This window comes from Pantherophis guttatus, chromosome 1 (assembly GCF_059756535.1).
Source record: "Pantherophis guttatus breed Tessera chromosome 1, ASM5975653v1, whole genome shotgun sequence".
In the NCBI taxonomy this organism is placed as follows: domain Eukaryota; kingdom Metazoa; phylum Chordata; class Lepidosauria; order Squamata; family Colubridae; genus Pantherophis; species Pantherophis guttatus.
The window spans coordinates 349,064,496-349,078,514 of NC_142063.1; the positions used below are offsets into that span (position 1 = coordinate 349,064,496).

The window sequence follows — 14,019 nt, forward strand, 5'->3', positions numbered from 1 at the left end:
CTGTTGTATGGTTTAATGAGAAATTTAATTAAACCTCTGGTTTAATAATGGTTTAATAAGGCAGGTGGCGCAGAAGGCAGGAGCAACCTGGATCTTTTCTTGCAACACCTGGCCTACAGGAACATGGGCACGCTCAGTATTTTGGGAGGGACAGGCAGGGGGGGCTCCCCCAGGCGTTTCAGGCAGCGCCTCCGTTGGCAATTTGGGGCTCTGGACAATGAGCGAGCCGGTCGGTTAATGAAGCAGCCGGCAGTCCGATGGACCTTGTATGCCATGATGGCGGAGGGGTTTTTTGATGGGGGCACAAACCCTGATCTTCCAGCCCAACTCAGAGTGATGGTCTTGGGGGGAGGGGGCTTCACAGGCGTAGGAGGCAGCGTAACAAGCTCCCCTCAAAACACAGTCATAAAATCATAAGGCTGGAAGGGACCTTAGAGGTCTTCTAGTCCAACCCAAGAGACCTTATGCGGCCTCTTTAAGACCCTCTGCTGGCTGGGGGATTCTGGGAGTTGAGGTCCAAGATTGGGCACCCCTGCCTTATACCACCCCGGACAAATTATCCCTTGATATTTTCTCAAAAACCTCCAGTGGTCTTAGGAGGGAGTGGCAGACCGGTATTCCCTTCCAATTCTGAAGCACCACAGCTCCCATCGTGCCCAGCAGGGTCTTGCCCAGTCTGGATAAGGATGACGCTGCTGCTGCTCCAGCCTCCTGGCCTTTTCCTTGGCAGACTCGAGTGGCTAACGTGCCTCTCTCTCTCACCCACCCACCCACCCCCACCCCAGGCGGTGCTGAAGGACCAGGCCCAGGTGAGGCAGATGGAACTGGAGATCCGGCCCGTCTTCCTCGTCCCGGACACCAACGGCTTCATCGACCACCTGGGCAGCCTCGCCAAGCTGCTGGAGTGCAGGCAGTTCATCCTTGTGGTGCCCCTGATTGGTGAGTTGGGGGGGGGGCAAGCGGTGGATGCCAAGAGACCCCCTTCCCCCGTTTCCCACAGTCCTCCAGGCGAGAATGCCTGCCAGATAAATGGGGTTTTTCTTTCAAAGATTTGGGGGCATCTTCACCAAATTTTCACCCACCTTGCTGAATGGGTTGGCGCTGCCCTACCTCGGTCCAGCCCTCCCTAGATTCTTTCCCCTGGCAGGGGTGGGCTTCTCCCAGTCGCCCTTCGCGGCCACCCGATTACCCCAAGTACCGTCGGCTCTGGCAGCGTCCTGTCTCTCCCTGCGTCTGACACTTACTGAAGAAAAAAGGGGTGCAAAATTAGCTTGTGGAACTGGCTGCCAAGTGAACCTGCGGCCTCCCTCCCCGCCTTCCCTCCACCCGGCGTCCCGGTGGTCCAGGTCCAGTGCAGGAATGGAGTGGGGCACAGCTGACTGAGGCCGAGCACAGCTGGGAGGGACCCTGCAGGAACCGTCCAGCGGAGAAGCCAGGCGGGGCACCCACCCCCCAGTCCAGCCGCCGGCTTGGCTCTCCCTCCTCTCCTTATAAAGCTGCAGCTCAGCAGAGCCGGCTCCTGCCAGGGGTAAACACTCGGCGGGCAGCAGATAACGGCTGCTGGGTGGTCTGCGGGGGGGGGGACGGATGGGACGGGATGGGACACGGACAACATTGGGCAGCCTCCTGTTCCGCTCCCTCCTCCTCCTCCGAAGTGCAGAAGGACCTGGGCTGCAGCCATCCTCGCAGGAGCCAGGCAGCTCTCCCTGTCCAGTGGGCGGGGGGAAATGGCTCCCCAGCCCCCCTGCTCCTCCTCCAGGCTGGGTTAAGGGTCGGGTCCCTTTCGTGGCAGCCGCTTGTGGCCCCCTTGCAGGGGCCAGGATGGGCACTGACCGTGCTTTCTCCCCCACACTGGGGCTCCGGTTCAAAGCTCTGCCCCATCGGCTTGGGGCAACCAAGAGTTAAAGCCTACTTGGGCCACTGCCCGCCCACTGGGGCTGCCTTCCCTGGCTCCTTCCCCGCTCTCTCGCTCCTCCGCGTCCCCTGAACCCGACCCCGCTGGCGGTGGAGAAGCCAGCCTGGGCAGGAGCGCAAACAAGCCGCTCCTTTGAAGGCTGTTTGGCTTGGACACGGACGCGGGACGGATTTCGGATGGAGGAGCAGCTTCCCCATCCCTTCGGCCGGTCATCCGCAGGCCGTTTGATCTGCCCTGCAAAAGCAGGCCCCTGCGCCTCCACTCCGCCTGGTGGAGCTGGGGAGGGGGGGCACCCACTTGGAAGCTCTCCCAGGAGGGGCAGCGTCCCTGGCCCCGGGGGCTGGAGGGAGGGGGAGCCCCCCTCCAAGGGATGCATAGTTCCCGCTTGATCTCAGTTCTTGGCCCAGCTGGCTGCCCAGGAGGACCAGCAGATCAGCCATCCCAAAGGGGGAGGGCGCGGTCTCCCTGGCGGGCTCAGCAGGGTCACTTCGGCCCTTGTTTTGTCCCACGCTCCCGGGCCCCCCAACACACCCAGTGAAAGCCCCCCCCTCCCTTCCCCAAACAAACAGTGTTGTCCAGTCTCCTTGCTGCAACAGGAAACCAAGGCCGATAGCCCCCCCCCCCCACTTCCCACCTCCGGACAGCCAGTTTTGCCTCTCTTCCCCCCCCCCCACCCCCCCATACACACACACCTTGGGCTGGGCGGGACTTGAGGCACGCATGCGAATCCTCCCCCCCTCTCTTTCCTCCTGCCAGTCATCAACGAACTGGATGGGCTGGCCAAGGGCCCCGAATCAGAGCACCGGGTCGGGGGCTACAGTCGCCTGCTGCAAGATCGGGCCCGCAAGGCCGTGGACTTCCTGGAGTCCTGCTTTGAGAGGCGCGACAGCTACATCCGGGCTCTGACCAGCCGGGGCAATGAGCTGGAGTCCATCTCCTTCCGCAGCGAGGACATTTCCCGCCAGCAGGTACTGCCCGGAGAGATCAGAGGAAACCCCCCCACCCCACCCCATGCCCACCTTGAGTCAGAATCTCCCACTTGGAGGATATCCGGAGCCTCCAGGGAGCCCGAGAATGGGAAGGCCACCGATGGCCCGGGGGTGGGGCTTGCTCTGGACCCAAGGGCTCCGGGATGAACCCCCAGACCTGCATTGGCTGGAGGGAGGGGCTGAAGAGCCCCCAACTGTTCAGTATTCAGGCAGCCCTCCATTTATAATGGCAGTGAAAAAGAAGCTTATGTCCATTTCTCACACTTACGACCGTTGCAGTGTCCCCATAATCACCTGATCAAAATTCGGAGGCTTGGCCACTGGCCTGTATTTATGACAGTCGCGGGGGGGGGTCACTTGACCCCGTGTTGCGACCTTCTGATTAGCAAAGTCAACAGGGAAGATTCACTTAACAACCGTGTGACTAGCTTAAAAGCCTGACAAGAAAGGTGGTAAAATGGGGCATAACTCACTTAAGAGCTGGGGTGGTGCAGTAGTCAGAATGCAGCATTTCAGGCAAAAACTCTGCCCACTGCCAGGAGTTCAATCCTGACAGGGCTCAAGGTGGACTCAGCCTTCCATCCTTCCGAGGTCGGTAAAATGAGATTGTTGCGGGTGATACACTGACTCTGTAAACCGCTTAGAGAGGGCTGTGAAGTGGTATATAAGTTAAGGGCTATTGGTATTAAAACTGTCTTACTTAGCAACAGCAATTTAGGGCTCAATTGTGGTCGTAAATCAAGGACTACTGTAACGTTAAATGTTTTACATGGAAGGCAGGGGAATGTTATGATCATGTTTGCAGACAGCACAAAAGATGGAGGAGAGAGGCTCCTCGGAGCTGACGGTCAAGATTGCAGGGGGAGGCTTTTCTTTTGATGGCAGAGCGGACAGAAACAAGCGCAGTGAATTGCAACAGGGGCCCAGTGGTCGTGTAGAAAAGGCCCCGGCCTGAATACAGCATGTTGTGTGGGCCTGTGGAGTCCATCGGGAGCAGATTTGAGGGTCTGGAAGAAGAGCCCAACACGTGACGCAGCTGCAGAAACGGCCAATGGGATCCCAGGCTCCCAAGCATCCAGAGGCTCCTCCCCCTGAGCGGCTCAGTCCCCGCCTAAAACGGGGGACTTTCTTCCTGGGAACCCCCTTTCTGAAGCCCCCACAGAAACGGGACAGGCACATGCAAAGGACCAAAATGGAGGGGCACGGATCAATAAACGAAATCAGCCCCTGTTGCCATTGGGGAGGGGGCTTCAGGGGGACCCCTCTCATTCCAAGAGGCAGCTTCCGAGGGGCCCAGAGCAGAATTCTCCCAAATGTAGCACAGCACTATTCAATGGCCAGAGGGGCTGCGTCTCCCCCCCCCCCATGGGGGGCTTTTCTGCTGCCGCCCCAGTGAGACTTTTGGCCCCTGTTGGCAGCTGCCCCCTCCTGCCTTCCCGTCTCCCTGGGAGAAGGAAAGGGCTGGGCAGGCTTTCCCCCTGTGAGGCCAGCAGCCACCCCCAGCGGGCCGGTTCCAGGCAGTGGCCTCCGAAGAGCCTTTTTTCCTCTCCCAGCCGGGACCCTCAACCTCTCCTCTCCCACCCCTCTCCTTTTTCCCAGGGAAACAACGATGACCTGATTCTCTCCTGCTGCCTTCACTATTGCAACGACAGGGCCAAGGACTTCATGCCAGCCAAGAAAGGTGAGGGGGTAGGGAAGAGCTCGGATGGCCCCCAGGGGGTCCCGCAGATGGGGGCCCACTTTGGAGGGAGACCAAAGGTGGGGTGGGGGAAGCCAGCGGGAGCGCAGGGGGGACATTAGGTGCCCCGTCATCGGTCCCCTCCAATGCCCTCCATCGCCCGGCCCTTTCCTGGAAGACTGAGGGGGCCCTTCTGCCGCCTCCTGGCTGCTCCGGAGCCGTTTCCAGGGGGGCTGGAAGTGGGGGCCGCAGCTGCTCAGCCCAGCCCCATGCCTGTCGGGCCAAATTCTGAGCAGCTTAACTTGTCAGCTTGACGGAGAAGGCGTTTCGCAGTGTTTATGCCTGGCTGGGACGGAATCGGGGATCAGGGGATTATGGCGGATGGGGCCTGACAATCTGACAGCCTCTGGTTTCTAACAACCCGCCTCCTGGCTGGCCCCGGGATGCTTATTGTTAAGCCCCGGGAAGGTCCTGCCGGGAGGGGCCGGATCCTGGCCGAGCAGGCGGTGTCCCGGGGCCGGGTGAGGCCCAGGCAGAGCGGCCACTGACCTGTCCTCCCTGCTGCCCGCCTTTTGCAGACGACCCCATCCGCCTGCTCCGGGAGGTGGTGCTGCTGACCGACGACCGGAACCTGCGGGTGAAGGCCTTGACCCGCAATGTGCCCGTGCGGGACATCCCCACTTTCCTGCGGTGGGCCCAGGAGGGCTGAGCGGACGCCTTCCCCGGGAAGCCGTGCATCTCATTGCCAACATGGAGGGAGGCCTCAGGGCGTGCCCGTGCCCCTTGCCAGGGCTGTTGTGCTGCCACCACTGCCGCCACCACCATCCTTCCAGGAGAAAACCCAGCACAATAAACGCAGCGTCTTCAACTCCACCTGGAATGGCCATGCTGTGGGGGCACACACCCGCGTGGAGGAGGAGCCCCTGGGCAGGTGGCCCCTGTGGAGGGAGGCGAGAGCGAGCAGGGTTTCTGGCCTCTAGGGTGAGGCGGAGAGGCCGGCCGGAGGGGCCCCAGTGGGCCTCTAACCCCTCTGGAGAAGCCCCCGCAGCCCTAGCCAGTCTGGGTCCCTCTGGGCCAGGTGAGGAGCCCTCGGCTCAAGCTGCCACTTGGTCCCATCAGGAGCCGGAGGGGGGGGGGCACCTCCCATTTCCATCAGCAGCCCCCTCCCCAAGTGTCTGTCTCAGGTTTTTAGCCCCTCCCTCATCCGTGCCGCCTTCCGGTCCTTCATCCCTCTGTGCCATGGACTGAAGCACCCTCCCCGTCCCTGCCCAGCACCCCTGCCCAGCCCAGCCAGCGCTTGCTCTGTGGGTAAGGCTTGGGAGAGAAGCCAAGAATAACCCTTAAGCTTTTGGGGGGTTGGTGGGGGAGAATGGCCAGGAAAGCCGCCCTGGAGGAGAGCAGAGGGGTCTGGGGTCCAGCTGGAGTGTTTGTGCACCTTGGGGCTCCGAAAGTGGTTGCATGGGTCGGGAGAGCCCTTCCCCATGGGAAGACTTTCCTGCCATTTGGGGGGGGGATAGAGTGCCCCCGTGGGGCCACGTGCCAGGACTGGTTTGCTGTGGGGCGGAGGAGCCCAACTGCCTTCCCTTTGGACGGGATTTGCTCGCAGTGGGCTAGGAGTGCGTGCCCCTCCCCGGGCTTGGCATGGCCCCTTTGCCGAGGAGAGAGAAGGGGTCTCTTCCACCCTGTGCAGCTTCTGCCTCTGCCTGAGTGGCTTGGACGGAGGGCCTATGCCCACTTTTGTTCCGTTGTTTTCTTAATAAAGTTTTAGTAGAAATCTTACTCTCGGCTGCTTCCTTTGGGGCTGGGGGGCCATGAGAGAGGAGGAAGGGGGGAGAGACAACCAGCCGCTGAAGGGGAATGCCCAAGTTGTCCTAAGCTGCGTTTGGGCAGTTCACACAAACGGAGAACCAGCAAACACAATGGACCAGCCGCTGTTTCGGGTGGTCCCACCCCCTGCAGACCCCCAACCAAACCAGCCAGCCATCGGATCAGTACAATCAACAAAGCCCTCCTGAGGATGGCTGGACCAGGCCGAAGCACCCAGCGCCATGGCCTACGGGGCCATCATGCTCCAGGCATGTGCTGTGTGTGGGGAGCAAACAACATGCCACACGCATCAATGGCCGCCGCTTTGGGTGTGGACAGAATAGCCGCTCAGCGGTGGCTGGTGGCCGATGCTGGGCTCTTCGGCCAGATCTGAGCATCTCAAGGAAGTGGGGGAGAATTTCCTCTGAGCAGCCAAGCGTGAGGGTCCGTGGGGAGAGCTGACCCCTTCCCATTTCCTGCCTCAGCTGTGCAAACAGGGCAAGGCACCTGTGCTGCCCCCCCCCCCAGCATTTTCTGACATTGAAAAGGCTCCAGCCCACCCCAACCTCTGGCACCGGCTTTGCATTCGGCTTCCCTTCTGTCAGGCACCCACCCACCCCCATGCAAAAGGAAGGGGGAGGGGGTCGTAGCACCGGTGACCCCCTCCTTCACAGAGGCTGCCATTTCCGGGCCTTGCTTCTCCCTAAAGGAGCCTCCATCCGTTCCACAGCAGCACCCCAAAACTCGGCTTCCCCCCTCCCCCCCCCAAACCCACTCAAGGAAGCAGAGGCCCGGATGGTGGCAGCAGTGTTAAAAAAAACTTTATTGCTTTGTTTTCTTCTGGGATGCTGAAATGCTCTTTGGTTTTGGTCTCCGATACAAAAAAACCCTGCATCCCTTCCCCAAGGCTACAGAAGGCACGGGAGACGGCCCCTTTGGGTGCTTTGGGTGGGGTCCCCCATACTAGGGGGGGGACTCCCGCTGGGTCCTCTCAGGGCTGGGGGGAGAGGCAGCTGGCTCAGATGAAGACACAGCCCAAGAGGTGGGCAGGTGGGGGGGGTGGGAGGGAGGGAGGCAAGGAGGTGTGTGCAAAGACAGAGCAGTTTCACATTTTTCCGTGGTTGGTTGGGGTCAAGAGTGGGGGGGGGAGAGGGACAGCTGGGTGGGCTGGCCTAGAGCCCCCACCCCAAGTGCAGCAGAGGCCGGGCGGCAGGTAGCTAGCCCCACAGAGGCAAGGCACAGACCCTCTGGGGAGTGGGGCAGGAAGCCCAGCCCCAGAGAAAGCTCCCCCGTCCTCAACGAAGCCGACAAATAGATGGCATTTTGTCTTTGTCAAATATTATTGGGGTCTTGGGTGCCCCATCCTGAAAGCAAGTCGGGGTCTTCACGGGAGGGGGGCTACATTTGGAGCCCAGAGAGGGTGCTGCCACCTTCAGGCCAGGGTGGAGGGTCTCCCTTCCACTTTGCTCCTTTTGACCCACAATGGGGGGGAGGGGAGAGGGGCACCCTCTCCTTTTCACATTGCAATACAAGTTTGAGGAATCCCCCCCCCATCCTACACCCGGACCAGCAGTTTTCAACCAGCTGCCCGAGACCTTCCCTCCCTCCCTCCCTCCCTGCAAGGCGGCGGCTCCAGCTCAGCAGCGAGGACCCTCCAAGCGGGCCGACTGGGGTCTACACCGTCTCCCCCCCCCCCCCGCTCTTCTGGGGGCTTGAGGCCGGGCAGGACTCCTCTGCCATTGAGGAGGCAATTCTGAGGCTGGAGGGCCTCGCCGGGGATGCGGGAGCCTCTCCCAGGCCCAGGAAGGCAGGAAAGGCTCTGGCTGCCACAATAAGCCCCCCCTCCAACTCCCGCGAAGCTTTGCTCCGGAGTTCCCGAGGGGTGTCGTTGCGAGCATTTTCTGCCTCTGGAGGGGGGACACACACCTGCTCAGGAGCCGTTAAGTGAGGGTCTCCCCAAGAGGCCGGTTGACACACCTCTCCGTCCCTCCCCGAGGCAGAAGGGGGGGCTGTGATTCAGAGAGCCCCCCCAGGGGCTGCAGCTTTCCAACCCCAGCTAGGCAACTTGACAGCCGAAAGGGGGGGGGGCTTGGCCTTCGCCAGCTACCTATGCTGCTAGGCTCTCTCCAGGCTGGGGCGAGAGGCAGCTGGCTCAGTCCGGCTCACCCGTCGTACTTCCTCGTCCCAACAAACTGAGGCTCGCCTCCCGCCCGGGGCAGGGAACCCCCAACTCTGCTCGCACCGATCCCCGTCAGGCCTCGCTGACGCCCCCTTTGGCGCAGGTGCGACCCTGCCCGCCGCCCCCTCCTCTGCAGCCGGAGACCTCCGCGCCCGGAGGCGGTGGAGGCGGAGGGCACCATTTGAGGTAGGGACGAGTTGGCTATACTTGGCCAGCTGGAGGGCCGAGGGAGACGGGAAAGGAGCGAAGCGCAGCCGGGGGTCGGCCCTGGTGCCGCTGGCACCCCCGAGGCGGCCCCTTCCGGGGAGGTCAGAAGGGGCGCCTCCCAGGCCTGGGGGGAGGGCGTCAGGGGGGCGAGAAGCGGCCAATGGTCCGAGCGTGGTGGTCGTTGTGCAGGTGGTGGGCGGCGGCCACCACGGCGCCCGGAGCGAAGACCTCGGCCGTCTTGTCGGGGCTGAGCCCGAGGTAGAGGCTCTCCAGGGCGGCCTTGGGGTCTGCGGCGGCGGCGGCGGCAGCGGCGGCGGCGGCCAGGAAGTGCGAGGTGTGTTGGAAGAGCTCCTTGTCCGGCGGGGGCTGCTGCGCCAACCGCGCCATGGCCAGCACCCCCTCGGGGAAGTCCAGCTTCAGCTTCCCGTCGGGGCCTGCGGCGGCGGCGGCGGCGGCGGCGTGCATCTTCATGTGGCTGAGCAGGTTGCGCTGCTGGGCGAACTTCCCCCCGCACACCTGGCACTCGTAGGGCTTCTCGCCCGAGTGGATGCGCATGTGCTCGGTCAGGCGGTACTGGCGGGTGAAGCGCATCCCGCAGGCGTCGCAGGCGAAGGGCTTCAGGCCCAGGTGGCTGCGCATGTGGCGGGTCATGGTGCCGCGCTGCGTGAACTTCTTCCCGCAGATGGAGCAGGGGTAGGGCCGCGTCAGCCAGTGCGTCTTCTCGTGCTGGCGCAGCGTGGCCGGGTCCTTGTAAGCCTTGTCGCAGGAGGCGCAGCGATAGGGGCGCAGCAGGTCGCAGCCGGGCGGGCCCCCCGAGGGCGGCGGGGGCGGCGGGGGCGCGGCCGGCGGGGGCGCCTTGTCCAGGTAGGGCGAGCCCTGCCCCGCCGCCGCCGCCGCCTCGGCCGCCTCCTTGCGGTACAGCTCGTCCTCCTCGTTGTGCGCCTCCACGTGCGCGTTCAGCTGCTCGGAGGAGGGGAAGCCCTTCCCGCAGGGGATGCACACGTAGAGGTTGTCGCCCCCGAAGCTCTCGGGCTCGTAGCCCAGGTAGCGCTCCAGGCTGCCCCCCGCGGGAGAAGGGCCGCCGCTGCTGCAGCCCGTTTCCTCGCTGGTGCTCTTGTCGGGCTCCAGGTCCTCCGCCTCCCCGTCGGGCTCCGCGCTCTCCAGGTAGTGGCGCGGAGGCGGCCCGGGAGGCGACGGGGCCTGAGGCTCCAGTTCTCGCTCGCCACCGCTGCCCTGCTCCCGCCGGGCGCCGCCACAGTCGCCCTCGTCGTCCTCCTCCTCCTCTTCCTCCTCATCCAGGACGTAGCCAGCCACCAGCGGCTCGTGCTTCATCCAGCGGTACAGGAATTCGGGCGCCACCTCGACCCGAGCGCTCGGCTCCGTCCCCGGGCTGCCGCCGCCGCTACCGCGATGGTGCAGGTGGGGGAAGGCGGCCTGGAGCGGGGCCGTGGAGCCGGGCTCCCCGAAGGCCGCGTGGGGAGGCAGCAAGGCCGGGCTCTCGGACCGGGGCGGCAGGACGCCCTCGCGGCTCTCCACCGCTGCTCGGAGGCGGCTCTCGGACGGGGGCTGCGGGGGCAGCTGCGGGGAGGGTCCGTTCGGGCTCTTCTTGGAGAGGTCAAGGCCGCAGAGCGGGGGGCACAGCCCGTGTGGGTGGGCGGCGGCGGCGTACAGCTCCCCGCAGTGGGTGCTGAGCGGATTGTTCGGCTCCACCGGCCGCTGCGGAGCCCCGAAACAACTCTGGATAACCGGTGTGGCAGCGCGGAGGCCCCTGGCCAGCTTTCCGAAGGGCGCGGAGGCCGAATAGCTCCCGCCGCTGCCGCCGCCGCCACCGCGCAGCTGGTAGTATTTGCCGGAGCGCTTCAGCTTCTTCTTGCACAAGGCGACCAGGTCCGGGATCTGGAGGTAGCTGGCGGCGGCCAGGATGGCTCCCAAGGCAGGCTCGGCGTTTGCGCCGCCGGCTGGCTCAGCCTCGCCCTCGGCGCCGGGGCCCAGGCGGCCGGTGTAGATGAAGTCGAGGACGGCGCGGAAGACGGCCGGGCTGACCATCTCCTGGTCCAGGTTGATGAGGTTGTCGTGCACCACCAGGGCCTTGAGGTAGGCGCTGCTGGCCGCCAGCACGTTCTTGTGCGCGCGGAAGAGCGCGTTCTGCACCACCAGGATCACGTCGCAAAGGAAGCCCTTGGTGCGCTGCGCGTTGAGTTGGAGCAGCAGCTGCCGGGAGTGGCCCGTCGCCTCCGAGGCATCCAACATCGCTGCGCCTGCGGGGGTGGAGCAGAGAGAGCCCAGCGGGCCTTAGTTGGGCCGGCCACGTTCGCCCGCCACGCGGAGGCCCGGGAAGCGGGCGCCTCTCCTGCTCTCCGCCGCCTTGTCTTGCCCACCGGCTCCCCTTATAGAGGGGCTTCCCCTCATAGGCGGCGGAGGGAGGAGGAGGAGGAGGAGGAGGGGGCTCAGCCCCGGTGGGTCCCGGATCACAGCCTCGCACGCCCTCCTCCGGGTGGGGCTTTACACCTGGCGGGGCAGCGTCGGTACAATTTCCTCGCATCGCCTCCCCCGACCCCTCCGCCGGCGGGACAGACCCGCGGGCGCGGACCCCTTGTGCTAAGCACTGAGCTGGATCCCGGCGCCGTTTCTCTGCCCGTCGCCCTCCGGAGTCAGGGAAAGCCCGGGCGCCGTTAGCCTCTCGGACCTTCATCTTACCGCTAGTGGCCGGGTTTGGGGAGGGGGCGAGACTCCTTCAGGGCTGTAGGCCTGAGCGGAGAAGAACGGGGGAGCCCGGCTGACAGGGTGACTGCGCTCGCAGGGCCGCGGCTCAGCCTGCCTAGGGAACCTCCCTGCGGCCCGAGCCGGCGGGTGGCCAACCCATTTTTTTTACCCGCTGCGGGCATCCTTCGGGGCCGTTCTTCGCCAGAGCCCACCGCCCCCGGTCTCTGATCCGGAACCCCTAACCAGTCTCCGCCTGGCTCCTTCTGGCCGGCATCCCTGTGCAGCTGAGGGATGGCCGGGTAAGGGCGGCTGGCCTGCGCGGGACAAGGCCGCCCAAACCCCCAAAGCCGTCCTGAAATCCGGCGGCAGCAGCCCCGCCGCTGCCGCCCGTAAAAACCTTCGCGGGACGGGCAGTCGTGGCTGAAGGACTCGGGTGGCGGCGCTGCTGCCGCCTCGGCAGGACGAGGACGCCAAAGGCAGGGCGGGCGGATGAAGGAGGCCCGGCCGCAGCAGGCCCTTCCCCGAGCGAGAGGGCTCCGGGCTGCACCGGGGGCTCCGGGGCCGAGGGAGAAAGTCGGACAGCCAGGCGGACAGGGTCCCGCTGCAACACCCGTTTCCCCAAAAGGAGCCGCCGCTCGGGGACTGGTCAGAGCCGCGATGCCTCCGGGCGGAGCGGCTCCTTTCCTTCCACTGACTTCGGAATCCGCCCGCGAGGAGGCCGGCCGAGCCGGCTCGGGGAGCGGGCAAGAGGCGCGGAGTCCGAAGTCTGCCCGCCCGCCCCGGCCCCGGCTTACCTGGAAGCCCCGTCGGATCGGCCAGGCAGGCGAGGTCCGCGTGGACACGCATGTCTCTGCCCGGCTGCCACGGCGGCGGCGGCGGCGGCGGCGGCTCCTCTGCGCCCCTCGCAGCGCCTCAGGCCGCTTGGTGGAGGCTGCGCCGGCTGGTCCCCATGTGCCGGGAGCGCCGCGGCGGCGGAAAAGGTAAAGGCCGGGCCGCGAACTCCGCCTGACCCCGGGCTGAACTCGGGCGTGTTCAAGGAGCCGCCGCGGCTTCCTCCGCCTCCGAGCCAGCCAGCCAGCGAGCGCCGAGCTAGCAGGCGAGCGGGCGGGCGGGCAGCGGGGCTGGGAGCGAGCGGCGGGAGGAGGAGCCACCGGCGGGGTCCCGGAGGAGCAGCCCCGGGGAGGAGACCGCACCGCGACCCCCTCCCGGCAAAGGGGGCAGGCAGGGGAAGGCTGGGCCCCCGAGAGCAGGGCGGGGCCAGCGCGGCGCGCCCATCGGAGCAGGACCGGCCGCGCTCTGCCGGGAGCCCAGACCGCCCCGTCGAGGGGACCGGCGCGCGGGAGAGCCGGCTGGGGCGGCGCCGGCGGGAGCCAGGGGCGCGCGGCCGCTCGGCGACCAGGTGGGTCTCCCGGACAGGACGGGGCAGTCGGAGGGGGGCGAAGCTGGCGCTGTGCGGACCGTCCGCTTTTCCCTCCGGCCGGGCTTCCTCTGCCAGGGCTTTCCCTTCGGGCCCCGGTGGTCTTGACTTGTCCCGCGGCCTCCGTCCAAGAAATTCGCTCCCCGCCCACCCCCAGGGACCCCCCAATTCCTGCCGGTGCGGCGACCCCTGGCGGTCGCCACGCGGCTCGGCGGATCAGGCGGCAAATCCTGCTCCGGGCGGCTTCGGAGGCCCCGCTGAACTGCTCAGGGTCCGGGCCAGGCAGGTCGGGGGGGATGAAAGTGGGGGGAGGCATAATCCCCTCACCCAAATACGATGGTTTTTATTCGGGACTGTTCCTCCGTGGTCGGTCCTGGCGATTCCAGCGTTTCCGGCTTGGTCCATGTCGGCCCAGACCCTGAGTACAAAGGGGCCTTCGTGGCTCCCGGCTCCCAGACCCGCTGGGCAACCTGCCAGGCGCTTTGGGGCCCCTCTGACTCTGGCGACTTCGCATCCGGGGCCCTCCGCTGCCACCAGATCCTGGCCGGGAGAGGCCAGCTTCCTCTGACAGGCGCAGGGTCAGGGGGCTTCAGCGGGGCACAAGCCACCCGAAACGCCCCGCCGGACCTTCCTGTACCCCCCCCCCACGGTTTCAAAGAGCAAGAGAAAAGGGGGTGGGTGGGGCGAAAGGTGAAAAAGGCTTTTGCCCCGCTTCTGTCCTACTTTAAGGGCCTCTTTCCGGACAGTTTACCTCTCTGTCCGTGCAGGCGAGGAACGCGAATTTCTGTTTGGGCAGAAAAATCTGCAGTTTTGGCTGGCCACGTCGTGGAGGGGAGGGCAGGGGCTGCGGGGTCTCCTTCCAGGCCAAAGGCCTCACCCATGTGGGAAATCCCTCCGGTCTTTCTCCGGGCCAAACAGTCCCGGGGGAGGAAAGGAGGCTGTCTTGTTTTCAGGCCCAAAATATCCAAGCAGGCCCAGGGACATGGGCGAAGCGCCCCTCGGTTTCACGCGTTTGCGAGAATATAAAAAAGGAAAAAGAAAAACTTTTGGGTGAGATAATTATGAAGCGGATTAACAACTCTGAAGTGATTTCTTCGGAGATAAAAGGCTGAAACTCCCAGGGCT

The 14,019-nt window shown here is 65.0% G+C and overlaps 3 protein-coding genes across 9 annotated transcripts in view; 2 read left to right on the forward strand and 1 right to left on the reverse strand.

Moving 5' to 3' along the window:
- The window catches only part of SMG6 (SMG6 nonsense mediated mRNA decay factor), a 66,624-nt gene extending 61,169 nt beyond the window's left edge, over positions 1 to 5,455 (forward strand). The window contains exons 16-19 of the mRNA XM_060694416.2: positions 786 to 939; positions 2,672 to 2,883; positions 4,504 to 4,585; positions 5,161 to 5,455. Coding sequence (XP_060550399.2) covers positions 786 to 939; positions 2,672 to 2,883; positions 4,504 to 4,585; positions 5,161 to 5,291 — 579 coding nt within the window. The 3' untranslated portion in view covers positions 5,292 to 5,455. The remainder of the gene's footprint in view (positions 1 to 785; positions 940 to 2,671; positions 2,884 to 4,503; positions 4,586 to 5,160) is intronic.
- A 1,736-nt stretch (positions 5,456 to 7,191) lies between these two features.
- Positions 7,192 to 12,664, reverse strand: HIC1 (HIC ZBTB transcriptional repressor 1). The gene is made up of 2 exons (XM_034424496.3): positions 12,272 to 12,664; positions 7,192 to 11,032 (listed from the first exon to the last, which is right to left on the reverse strand). Exons 1-2 carry the CDS (start codon positions 12,321 to 12,323, stop codon positions 8,913 to 8,915), a joined length of 2,172 nt encoding a protein of 723 aa, XP_034280387.2. The 5' UTR covers positions 12,324 to 12,664; the 3' UTR covers positions 7,192 to 8,912.
- A 74-nt stretch (positions 12,665 to 12,738) lies between these two features.
- The window catches only part of LOC117669789 (uncharacterized), a 29,796-nt gene continuing 28,515 nt past the window's right edge, over positions 12,739 to 14,019 (forward strand). For 3 of the 7 annotated variants that reach the window (XR_015733411.1, XR_015733413.1, XR_004592510.3), the window contains exon 1: positions 12,746 to 12,876. The gene's annotated coding sequence lies outside the window, so the exon portion shown is untranslated. Of the gene's footprint in view, positions 12,877 to 14,019 lie in introns of all 7 variants that reach the window. The other 4 variants (XR_015733416.1, XR_015733415.1, XR_015733412.1 and 1 more) reach the window with 2 other exon arrangements.

Excerpts from the sequence above, each read along its gene's own strand:
- HIC1 (XM_034424496.3), bottom strand. The coding sequence starts at position 12,323 with ATGCGTGTCCACGCGGACCTCGCCTGCCTGGCCGATCCGACGGGGCTT. Across the intron at positions 11,033-12,271 it reads CGATCCGACGGGGCTTCCAG|GCGCAGCGATGTTGGATGCC; the intron begins GTAAGCCGGGGC and ends CCACCCCCGCAG.